Consider the following 12,159-nt stretch of genomic DNA (forward strand, 5'->3'; position numbering starts at 1 on the left):
GTTCAGTGCAAGCGATTAGGTTGATTAATTAATCCCAAATATGTGCGTTCGATATAGGTGTAGAATAATTCTAGTCTAATGAGCAACTTGGAGTGACATCTTTTTCCTATTTGAAAAGTCTTCCTTAGTTTGTAAATTTAGTTTATTAATCTTGACAATTCTTGTTAAATAGCCTACGCCTCCCTGTGGTTCGACACTCTTTTACTACAACTGCATCTGTACTCTTGCAGAAAGTTGTAATTTTAGAGCTAATTTATTAAACTTGTGTGTCTTAATCCATTAATATAAAAGCTCGAAAAATACACATCAGTCTCCCCCACGCCGAGGCGAGCATACGACGGTCGGCCAAAGAATCGAGACAAGGCACACAATGCGCGATACCCTAATCCACAATCAACTACAAGAAGACCTAATCAAACACATGTGGGCGAAATTCGGCAACGCATAGTGGTTTTTTTAAATTTTAGTATTTTAATTATGTAATTTTTAATTTTTTAGGATTTTAATCATGTCGTTTTTATTTTATTTGTCATTTGTAATATTATTTAGGTTTTTTAATGAATTTTAGTATTATTGAAATGTTATTGTTTAATTGAATTTTAAATTAATTGTGCTCATCCTTGCGGAAGAGCACAGCTGTGGGTGTTGTGCTCTTGCCAGAGAGCAGGCAGAAAAAGTGGGGCCGGGCCCACAACCGTGCCGCTGGCAAGAGCACGGTTGTGGATGCACTTATGCTCACCCTCGGAATGATAAAAGATACTACTATTATGAGATGAGATGGAATGATGATAGCTACATAACGTTTTAATTTTGACACACATAAATGTGTATGAAGAAAGATGGATTACCGTCATCTTGGTAAGATATTTTTGATGAAGCTCCTTGTTTGTTGATCACAGAATAAATAGCAACAAGTAATCACTCACAATTTTGAAGTTTGTTCTTGATTTATTTTCCTATTTGAGTGTGTGTGTGTGTGTATAGTTTCACAACAATCATAAAAAATAACATGACACCGACCTCTTCCTTTTCTTTTGCCGCCGGCAAAATTAAACTAAGATACCATAAGTCAACATCGAATAAAATATAGTACTACTGTGTAATGAAAGAATTGTGAATTTACTAAAGGCATACAATGGCGTTGAAAGTCAAATCCAAAGTTGTCAATACAGACATTAGAGTTAATTGCTCAGCGACGCAAACGGATCATGTTTTCTCCATTTCTCTGCTACAATTATTAGACCATTATATACATACACAATATGCACACAATATGCACATGCACAGACACACACTATACACACACAATATGCACAATAAACCACAGATTTTGTGCAAGTTTGCCACCAAAATTCAATTTAAAATTAATAAGATGCGCACTTGCACAACATTTTGGTGCAGCATTTGATCCATCATTTGAGTTTCTGTATCACAACAAATTACTATTGAGCATAAATTCTATTACAGCACACAATCTTACTTCACAAAAAAAAAAACTAAAAATTTGTACAGTTTTTTGTCCTTTGTTTCACCATCCCTACCTTTTGCTACCTATATTGCAAGGAATAAACTTACCTTGAGGTGCACATCACCTCTGCCACGGCCATTGCCGATGAACTCGCAGATGAGCTTGTCACCTACATTCAACATATTCGCTCGGTAGATGGCTTTCCACCCTCCACAATAGTTCACTCTACCATCCTTCCACGGTCTGCGCTTCGTCTCGAACCTCCTCCCTTTCGGATCCACGAGCAACAAAGTGTAAGGGAGTTGGATCTTGTGGTTTCTTATCACATCTTTCGGGAAGTACTGTAACGACAGCCAAAAACATAAACATAAAGAAATATTTCATAAGGCAACATATAAATTGACATATCGCATCTATTAGATCAACTTACCATCTCATTCGCTCTCCTTTCCCTCACATCCACCACGAAGAAAGGGTTCAAGGGCGGCCGCATACCCCCGGGTTTGAAAATCTCCTCTCCATAGAAATCCTGCTTCTTCTTCCTCACTCCGCACGTGCTAGTACCGGCCACCCCAACTAGTGCAATCACAAACAACATATGCACAACGATTGACTTAACTAAAGATCACCATGGTAGGAAACTGTAATTAAGGAACTACGAAGTAGAACTCACCATCCACCACCTTTTCCGTGTCTCGTTTTTTAGGAGGCTTCTCGGCAATGTCATCACCAGCCTCAACACCCTCAGTCTTTACTTCCACTTTTACAGTTGGCAATTTCGTGGTCTTAACATTGAGATGTTCGATTCTGACATCTTTACTACCAGAGGAACTCATAACTTTGAAATCGAGCACACCTTTAGAAGAGGATTGATAGAATAACACATCACCCCTTTGAATCATGTTATCTTCTACAAATTTCACCCAACCGTCTGTGAAATACCAACCATCAATAAATTTTTCTATTTTGAGGTGCCATAGATTGTTATTACTGTCGCGCAGGTCCATATCTTGCGGCTCAGTTCCATGAATCAAGTCGGCAAAGACCGAGGGAACAATCTGGAAACACGTGAAATCAGATTAACACAGATAGTAATGTCTTCAAACACTATCATATAAGCCAACAAAGTACAAAAAATTGCTATTATATCATTAATATTTTGCACTAGTTCCGTGCAGTGCAGTGCACTAAATGAGTTCATAACGCTTTTAGTGCAGAAGTTTGCACTATGTCGGTGCACCAAAATAGTGCAAACCCAGTTAGTAAATTGTTACATTACAAGTATTGTTTATTAGTATTATATGATTTTGTTTACAAGCTAGTGTGCATCATGGATTGCAGAACACAATATTACTTCCAAAAAAATATATATATGCAACACTCAATACAAGCTATTGGAGTTCAGAACACTTTTAAGTGCACAAGTTATGCACTATTTCACCAAAATAGTGCAAACCAAGTTTGCCTAATGATACATTACAAGCATTGTATATTTCTACTATTACATCATTTCAATAACTACTATATAGTGTGCATATTGATAATTAACATTGCAAAAAACAATAATTTACCTCTAGAAAAAGGTTGTAATCACTAATCACTCATAATTTATTCGTCACAGTAAATATGTTCAGGTTTGATAAAATGCTCATTTTATTCTGTTTCTTAATTTCATTTTATTGTTGAGTGAATTGTTGGAACACACAATATATTGGTACATTGTATTGCCCTCTTCCCATAAACCAAATATCTAGGCACCCCCACCATCTCAAGCACTGTAAAATACTTAAGTAAAATCCTACCTAAAGTTGAGTCACACACGACTATCCAATTTACAAAACCAAGATCCTTTGATAGACGATATCTAAGTATGGAAACTAACAAAAAAAATTATACAATTCAATAATATTGAATAAAACGAACGAAACACAAGATTAGTGTAAATTATAAAAGAAATGAAGCAACAAAAAAATGATAGAAAGCAAAAGACTGCACACCGAAATTGATAAAAATGATAGAAAGCAAAATAAAAATAGAAGGAATGAGCACACTACATTTGGTAATGACCGTCTCTGAACGATTTTTGAATCCCCACACGACCCCATCTAAAATCGACCACTTCACCAAAAACACCCTTAAATAAGAAAAATTTTAGATGGAAGATGAAAAAAAGAAACTTCGAACCGTTTTATAGGTGAGAAAAAAGAAGTATTTCGGGTAAGAGTTCGATGTGGGATAAAGACTCTATATAGGTGAGAAAAAAGAAGTATTTCGGGTAATAGTACGATGTGGGATAAATAATAACTCGTTGTTTGATAAAAAAAAAGTAATACTCTAAAAACGATTGTATCTTCTACCAACATTACAAATGTGACTATTCTCCAATAATAGTTAGAATACACAATAACTACCAAAGATAACATGCATTTCATAAAATAATCTCCTACGATGACAGGGCTCACACCATTCCACTTGTATTGTGTGCAACCAAGAGTCTCCTTTTTTCATAGAATTTACTATGCCTATCTCTTTATTTTTTCATATAGTATATACCTCATTCGACCTATGGTTTTCTTCCCTAGCAAGCATAATAGTGCAATCCAATTAGAGTTGGACATTCCTAATATCCTTGACACCCCATGTATCTATAACCAAAAGTTGAAGCATCATTACATGTATGGAAATTATAAGCCAAAATAGGAGGGTGGTAGATCATTTCACACAATTTCAATCTATCTTCGAAACTTTGGTAGCTTATGTCCACTCAATATGTTTAATGGATGGATGGATACTATCAATCTATTGTTTATTTTGAAGGATTTATTAGATTTCAACTTGTTTGGTTATTTAATTTTGTGAATGACCATGAAAAGTAAATGGTCACTTGGGATATTGATGAAGTGATAACAAAAAATTAGTACAACTTCTCATTTTGGATTTCTTTAGATCACGATCCCCCAATATAACTATTCTTCTGATAGAAATGTGATATGCTGTTATTTTCCATAAAGCTCATAGATTTTGGATTCAAGGATTTGGGTATTACCTTAAAACGACTACAGAAAATCAAGAATGATATAATCTGTAAGTTATGTTTTTTACCAATTAATTGCGGGCAGTTTCTGGAAACCAATTTCACTGCTATCAATCTCAAAAAAAAAAAGAATCAAAATGCAATAATGCATTAAACAGAACTGAAACTTTTTGCAACAAAACTAAATAACCACACAACAAAAGAAGCAGAAAACTGAAGATCAAATACAAATTGCTATAATCAAAAGAATGAATTAATAAAATGGATAATACCAAACTCTCTGCGCTGATTTTGGCACTCGAGTAATAATGTGATATTCAACATTTTCGTTTTCCTTTACCGGATTTGATTGTGTTAAACAAAAGAGGAGTTTATTTCTTATCTGGAGATAAAACTGAGATTCGAATAGGTTTAGATGTTTTCTTGTGAAAATCTGTAGACAGCGTAAAATTCTGAAGTGGATAGCCAAGCAAAATGGTTAATCGAAATTTTTTATTGATAATTATTTTATATAGGTGTATATTATTGTAAGGAGGTGTTAACTTCTGCAGATATGCCCAGTTTTGGGTGTATTTGTCTTCAAATTCATATGTTCAGTTGTGTGATATGTATCTGTCCGGCCCGCACTATTCATGAGAAATGGTCCAGAAATAAAACATGACAAATGTGGGGTTTTCAAATCTGAGGCGACCATATTTGAGAGAGTTGGACAACAAAAAGGATGTGAGCTGGGTTAGCAATGGTTTGAAGGAGGAAGAGCCGAAACACGATTTCAGCTCACGGCTTGAGATTAATCAACAGCCGTTGGATCAAGAGTTAGTTAAGCAGATTAAGTCCTAGCCGTCGATTAAAAGTAGCCGTTGCTTATTGTTTTCAATTCTTGTTGTTATCACCGTTTGAGTGATATAAAAACCCTTCTTTGATTTTCCCCAACCCAGAAATCAATTGAGAAAAGCAATAAACAAGATTCCCATTCTCCACCCACAACTCTTGTTCTTGTTCTTGTTCTAATTCGATCCGGGCGTTCTCACCAACAAAGGACAAATTTGCCCTGACTGAAAATTGGATTCCCCCTAATCGTCATGGAAATCTGGAAATTGATGAGGGGTATTTTGTCACTACACTTAAATCACAATACCTTAAATTGAACAAAACTCACCCAAATATAATACTACCGAACACCATATTAAATTCAGTGATGGTGCAATGCATTTCTGAATGCCTGAACACGTTACAATTATTACGGACGCTAGATGATAATTTATTCCTCGATTAGCCATGTTTTCAATGAGTCTCATTATCAACTTTTTTTAAAAAAATTCTCATTATACTACTTTCTCTGTCCCATTTAAAGTGACACATTTTTTTTTCTTTTTTAGGATGTCTATTCTAAATAATACTTCTTTCCCATTTAAAGTGACACATTTTTCTTTTTTGGGATGTCTCACACTAAATGACACTTCTTTCGAATATAGAAATATTAATCTCTCTACTTTTTCCCCCTCTTTCTTTATTCTCTTCTCTCTACTTTTTTTCTTTTCTCTTTCTTTATTCTCTCCACTTTATTCACAAGAATTAACGAAGAATAGACGGTCTTAGTGAGTTTCGGTTAATATTGAACTATACATGTACTTTAGCGAAGAAAAAGTGGTGTGGTGTTCTGTTCATAAAAATATGCATAGTTCGAGTAATAAATTTAATCCATGATTTGAAATAGTAAAACTGAAATATAGTGATCCATACTACATAAGATTTCACATCTTCAAAAAAAATACCATTAGCGTGATATTTTCGTAAAAATTAAATATTTTGAGGCATTCTGATTGAGTTTGTCTTAAAAGAATGGAACGAGTGAATTGTGCTAATCTCAAGACAGAGCAGAGCAGAGCAGAGCTCGTATGATTTCTGTATAGTAGGAGTAATTGTTTAAAACAGTACCCTCATTTCTAAACAAATTAGTGCAACTGTTGTGCAAATAGAGTTTCAGATTCAATTGAGATAGTTTAAAAGTTTGATTTGAATTTGCAATAATGTTCTGAGTTTCATCTATTAAGATGCATTTACTATGTATTGATAGTCGATAGATTATCAGTTCAGTAGGACTGTCCAATGTCCATATTAATAATTGAAACTATAAAAGAGAATAAAAAATTCAAATAGTTTTTGTGTGTGCCATTTAGTGCAAACAACTGCAAACCAATGAGACTTTGTTGCTAAAATCCCACCATTTTAGTTTGAAATTTATTGATTGGAATAACTATTAACTGAAACAATAAATCATATACATCCTAAACTCATATCCCAACAATAACTCAGGAATCTCAAATGCATAATCAATACCTCTGAAACTATAGGAATGTGAACTCCCCAATACTAATCTAATCCACTGCTTGCTGCTATTTTGGGGGAGAGAAGCTTACACTGATCCATAGATCATCGGCGTTATACAAGAACTCGCAGATGCACGAGTCTTTGTCTTCCACATTGTTCACATTACAAAGGCTTTTCCAGCCTCCAGTGTAGAACGTCCTCTGGTCCGCCCACATTTTGCGTTTGGAGGGAAACTGCCTTCCTTTTGGGTCGAGGAACATCACATTCTCAGGGAGTTTCAGATTGTAGCTTTTGATCACATCCATGGGTATATACTGTCATCGTAGTAGCACTATGTTTGTAAAAAATTGGTAGATTCTATCAAAATACTAAACAAATGTGTTGAGTATGCTTACGAATTCATAAGCTCTGTTTCTTAGATTTTGGGTCACGAAATAAGGATTTGGGGATGGTGGAATGAACCCGGTTTTGAAGAGATCTACACCGTACCAATCGTAGGTTCTTCTGACATAACGTTTACTAGAACTGGCGGTACCTGAGTTGGGCAGAAGGATCACATAAAGCAACTAGCCACTTAAATTGAACAGAACAATGTATTGAACTTACCGTCCCTCGCTAGCTCCAGTGGAGCATCATCTCTTGATTCCTCATCTACGGTGTGAGCAACTCGGTGATTCGCTTCTTTAACTGTAGAGAGACAACCGTCATCATCAGTGTATCTAAAACTCATTGGTAGCAGGTTCAGACTGGAAGGTTGACTAAAGAAGGGTCAATTAACCAAGAGCAACAATACTACAAAATCTTCAGATAGCAGAGTTAAATGCACCAAAGGTTACATATATGTACTCCAAATTGCTAACTTAATGCGATTTTTAAACTTCACAAATTAACATCACATTTCGGACGAAGTTAAACACGGGTTTGGGATGTGGCTGACTTTGTTTTACGTTTGAACACATTCATGGCAGTGGGCACGGTATACTTTTGCATAAAAAATATTGGAAACGGTATAAGATCTCAAGAAAATAAAAAAATATGGACAGATTTACCATCCGTCACTCGCTCCCCTTGAATTTGATCATCCCATGGATTCTCTCCTTCAGGCGTGGAATCATGATCGTCTTTATCGTCTGATTCGAATAGAAGGTTTAGATTGATGGACAGACAGAAAATCTGAAGAAAAGATACCAACTAAGAAACTTTACCATAATTCTCATGTGTGTGTCCTTCACCGATAGGACCATAATCAGGTGTACGAGTAATCCGACCTCCGGCACCTTCAGTTAAGCAAGCATTGCCTCCATGAATTTTGAAGTCGAGTAAACCGTGAGAGAAATACTCATATATAAACATATCCCCTCCTTTTATCTTATTATCATCGGCAAATTTTTCCCAGCCATCTTTGAAGTACCAATCACCGCCAATCATTTCCACTTTCACATTCCACAAATTGTTATAACGGTCTCGAAGTGACAAATTCTTTGGCCAGTTTCCTGGAAGCGATTGAATAAACCTTGGAGGGATTTTCTGTATGCATAAAAATCACCGGCAAAGTCGATTAATATTATTACAAAGTAACTATTTCCATTGTCAACCAAACATTTCTTAGGTATTTAATATTGTTTTCTTTATTATTATCATCAAAAGGATATTACTACTTTATAAAGATCAAAATTAATATGTTTAACGATAGCAATATATTTATCAAGCCCTTCAAGTACGTAAAATGATATTGCAAAGTTAAGCTGCAATATCACAGTGTGTCAACAAAGCATGCTGGATAACATGGCCTACAAAAAAAGTAGCTCGTGATTGGAAACATATGGCACATTTCTCTCTACCAATTGAGTGAGAAATATAAACAAAAAAAGTTTAGCACTCTCCCATAGAGATGAGCATTTAAGGAGCTTGGAGTTGAATTGGAACGCGGAGCTGTAAACAAACTTAAAGGTAGTGAACAGAACTATAATGCAGCCATTGATATAATTTCCGGGTTGGACAAGCTGCCCTCCATTCAAAACAGAAAGCAATAGCTAATAATCTAGTAGCTATCGAAGGGCACAATATCGAGCACAAAGGAAGCATTTCAACTCTTAACATGGAAATGCCACACAAAACATGGACATAAATAATTACCATAAATCTCTACGAGTTTCAATAATTTATCACTCGTCATGCTAAACCTCCAGAAACAGAGAGATTGAAATCAACGAATACAGTCTCTAATAGCACAACGCGATAAGCATATTTGTACATAAATAGTACTGATTTTATAAAGTAAAAAAATATATATATAATCCAGACTAGAGAACAAAATTAATAGAAAAAAAAAACCTGATTTTCTTTACCAAGCCAAGGCACGTAAAACTTGAAGAATGCTGGACGATTCACCATTTTTCGCACCGAGAAATTGAACTTTTAGTGCTCCACAAAGAAGAGTGCAGCCAAATTTGAAGAAATTAAAAACGACAACTGTTGAAATCAATAGAAATGAGAAGAAATCAGTTAAATCAACAGAACTGAGATGAAATTAGGGTTTGCCCGAACTCACAAATAAAAAAAATATGCGACACTCAATGCAAGATATTGGAGTTCAGAGCACTTTTAAGTGCAGAAGTTTTCATGCACTATATATTTCACCAAAATAGTGCAAACCAACTTAGTATAATGATACGTTACAAGCACTCCTACTACTATTACATCATCTCAATAACTACCATATCGTGTGCATATCGATAATCAACATTGCAAAACACAATAAATTACTTCTAGAAAAAGGTTTTAATCACTCATAATTTATTCATCACATTAAATACGTTCAGGTTTTATAGACTGCTCATTTAATTTTGTTTCTTAATTTTATTTTATCGTTGAGTGAATTTTTGGAATACACAATATATATAGTTCCCCGAATAAAATTGACTTACACCATCTCAAGTATAGTACTTAAGTAAAATCCTACCAACAGTTGGGACACACACGACTATCCAACTTACAAAACCAAGATCCTTTGGTAGAACAAAATCTAAAAAATCAAACTAACAACAAAATTATACCCCCTCCGTCCCAAGGTAGTTGATGCATTTCTTTTGGGCATATGAATTAAGAAATTGAGATGTTAAAGGTTAAAGAGAAGAAGTAAAGTAACAGAGGGCAAAGTATGAGAGAAGATAGAGCTTTTGCCAAAAAAAGGAAATGACTCAACTAACTTGGGACAAACAAAAATGGAATACGACTCAACTACCTTGGGACAGATGGAGTACAATTCATTAATATTGAATAAAACAAACGAATCGAATAGATTAGTGTAACTTATGAAAAAATGAAGCACCAAAAAAAGAGCGCACTGAACACCGAAATTGATATAAATGGTAGAAAGCAAAAGAAAAACAGAAGGAATTAGCACGTTACCTTTGGTAATGAATGCCTCTGAACGATGTGTGTAGCCCCACACGCCCTCTATGATTGAGCACTTCACCAAATTATAGCAAAGCCAAAAACACCCTTAATTAAGGACTATTTTAGTTGGCTGATGGAAAAAATAAAAGGAAACTTGGAACCGTTTTATAGGTGAGAAAAAAAGAAGTATTTCGGATAAGAGTTCGATGTGGGATAATGAGCTAGATAGTTCTAGTTATACACATTATAGCCCATTCTGATTATTTTAAAATTGCAACATATTTATTTCTCTAATAATTATGTTGCCTAACATCTTGTCTTTCCCGGCTCCTCTAGAAGTCGGTGGAGACATCTTCGATATAATTTTGTAAGACGATCTCCTCCGATGACACTAACCATTCCACTTGTATTATGTGCAACTAGAATCTCCTTTTTCATAGAATCTACTGTGACTCTCTTTACTTTTAAAATTAGCAATGTACATGTTATGTAGTATCAACCTCATTCGACCTATGGTTTTCTTCCGTAGAATTTCCTAATATCCTTGACATCCATCTATCTATATCCCAAGGTTGATGCATCATACATGTGAACCTCTAAACATAACCCCATAATCACCATTTCTCACCAAACTATATTTAGACATGTAGCTCTTACATCCACAAACAACGAAGACCTCTTTGTGTCCTCACTGTTACCTAAGTGAATGCACATAGTTAAAATGTACTACTACTATTACTTATGTTTCAAGATTTTGTGAAAACGAATGAGAGTTGTATACTTTTCAACAACTTCTATGTTTTATTATTGTTTCACTTTGGGACAGATGCTACATCATATCTAATTGGTACAAACATTTTCCTTATTTCGGCTGCAACTACTAAAATATAACTAACTGGTATTATCCATTTAATTTTCATAACCTACATCAAATAATTAAACCACGAGGAAGTTGGATCATATCTAAGGTTGCATATAGATTCAAGGATTTGGATATTAACATAAAGCAACCATAGAAAATCAAGAATTAAATAATCTGTCATTTATGCTTTTACCAACCATTTACTGGCATTTTATGGAACAAATCTCCAACAAAACAAATAATCAAATAGCAATAATGAATTAAGCATAACTGAATGATCAAAAGGCAGAAAATAGAAGATAAAATACAATTTGTTATAATCAAAAGAATGAATCAATAAAATGGATATTAGCCAAACTCTCTGGCTGATTTTGGTACTGGAGTAATAATGTGATATTCCACACTTTCGGTTTCCTTCAACTGATATTGATTATGTCAAACAAACCTGCAAGATAGTGAAGAGAAAAGTTAAATCTTGATGAAACAGTTAAAAGAAAAGCTGAATCAAAATCACAAAAGGGAAAAAGGGGAGTTTATTTCGTATCTGGCGATAATCCTTGAAGAGGGCTCATTTTCCCAGTAAATCAGGATTTTCATCTTAGATTCGAAGAGGTTTCGACGTATTGCGGTGAAATTCGGAAGACAGATGATATAATTTTTTTCAGGCTGCAATAGAATAATGGATATTAATACGGTACAATGATAACTTTCTTTATTTTTTCCTCCTTTTTTTGGGATTTTTCAAGCAACAATATGAAAATGAAGATAAAAGTTATTAACTTTTTATATAATCTCAACTGTCCACCATAATAGTCACATTTTACCATTTCGGTCGGTTCCAGAGTCATATTTCATTTTTTACATTTAGTAGTTCTCACATTCCACTATTTCACTTCATTCACATTTTATTATAAAATCAACATAAAAAAGTAAGCTTCATATTCTACCAACTTTTTCAATCAACTATTCTTAAAACTCGTGTTCACACTAAATGTGACTCAAGTTATGAGACGGAAGGAGTATAAAGGATAAAAAGATAAAAATAAATGAAAGATAAAATTAATG

General features: G+C 34.5%; 2 protein-coding genes across 4 annotated transcripts; both read right to left on the reverse strand.

Moving 5' to 3' along the window:
* Nucleotides 1-1,339: 1,339 nt before the first annotated feature.
* On the reverse strand, nucleotides 1,340-3,654 carry LOC121807392 (B3 domain-containing protein REM20-like). Its single transcript, XM_042207607.1, has 4 exons — nucleotides 3,523-3,654; nucleotides 2,142-2,526; nucleotides 1,899-2,044; nucleotides 1,340-1,809 (listed from the first exon to the last, which is right to left on the reverse strand). Exons 1-4 carry the CDS (start codon nucleotides 3,571-3,573, stop codon nucleotides 1,552-1,554), a joined length of 840 nt encoding a protein of 279 aa, XP_042063541.1. The 5' UTR covers nucleotides 3,574-3,654; the 3' UTR covers nucleotides 1,340-1,551.
* Nucleotides 3,655-6,729: 3,075 nt separating this feature from the next.
* On the reverse strand, nucleotides 6,730-11,747 carry LOC121807940 (B3 domain-containing protein At5g60142-like). 3 transcript variants are annotated; one of them, XM_042208273.1, is made up of 8 exons: nucleotides 11,403-11,747; nucleotides 10,245-10,305; nucleotides 9,168-9,305; nucleotides 8,039-8,360; nucleotides 7,883-7,963; nucleotides 7,440-7,520; nucleotides 7,229-7,368; nucleotides 6,730-7,147 (listed from the first exon to the last, which is right to left on the reverse strand). In XM_042208273.1, the coding sequence occupies exons 3-8, from the start codon at nucleotides 9,225-9,227 to the stop codon at nucleotides 6,899-6,901; spliced, it is 933 nt and encodes a 310-aa protein (XP_042064207.1). In that variant the 5' UTR covers nucleotides 9,228-9,305; nucleotides 10,245-10,305; nucleotides 11,403-11,747; the 3' UTR covers nucleotides 6,730-6,898. The 3 variants fall into 3 exon arrangements, with proteins under 3 accessions (XP_042064207.1, XP_042064206.1, XP_042064208.1); XM_042208272.1 differs by having other exon boundaries at nucleotides 10,245-11,747; XM_042208274.1 differs by having other exon boundaries at nucleotides 9,182-9,305; nucleotides 10,245-11,745.
* Nucleotides 11,748-12,159: the final 412 nt, after the last annotated feature.

This window comes from Salvia splendens, chromosome 6 (assembly GCF_004379255.2).
Source record: "Salvia splendens isolate huo1 chromosome 6, SspV2, whole genome shotgun sequence".
Lineage (NCBI taxonomy): Eukaryota > Viridiplantae > Streptophyta > Magnoliopsida > Lamiales > Lamiaceae > Salvia > Salvia splendens.

Coding starts and splice junctions, on each gene's coding strand:
- LOC121807392 (XM_042207607.1), bottom strand. CDS start 3,573: ATGGGGTCGTGTGGGGATTCAAAAATCGTTCAGAGACGGTCATTACCA. Junction 2,527..3,522: donor AGAGACGGTCATTACCAAAT/GTAGTGTGCTCA, acceptor ACGTGTTTCCAG/ATTGTTCCCTCGGTCTTTGC. Junction 2,045..2,141: donor CACGGAAAAGGTGGTGGATG/GTGAGTTCTACT, acceptor TGATTGCACTAG/TTGGGGTGGCCGGTACTAGC.
- LOC121807940 (XM_042208273.1), bottom strand. CDS start 9,227: ATGGTGAATCGTCCAGCATTCTTCAAGTTTTACGTGCCTTGGCTTGGT. Junction 7,964..8,038: donor ACACACACATGAGAATTATG/GTAAAGTTTCTT, acceptor TATTCGAATCAG/ACGATAAAGACGATCATGAT. Junction 7,521..7,882: donor AGGGGAGCGAGTGACGGATG/GTAAATCTGTCC, acceptor GTCTCTCTACAG/TTAAAGAAGCGAATCACCGA.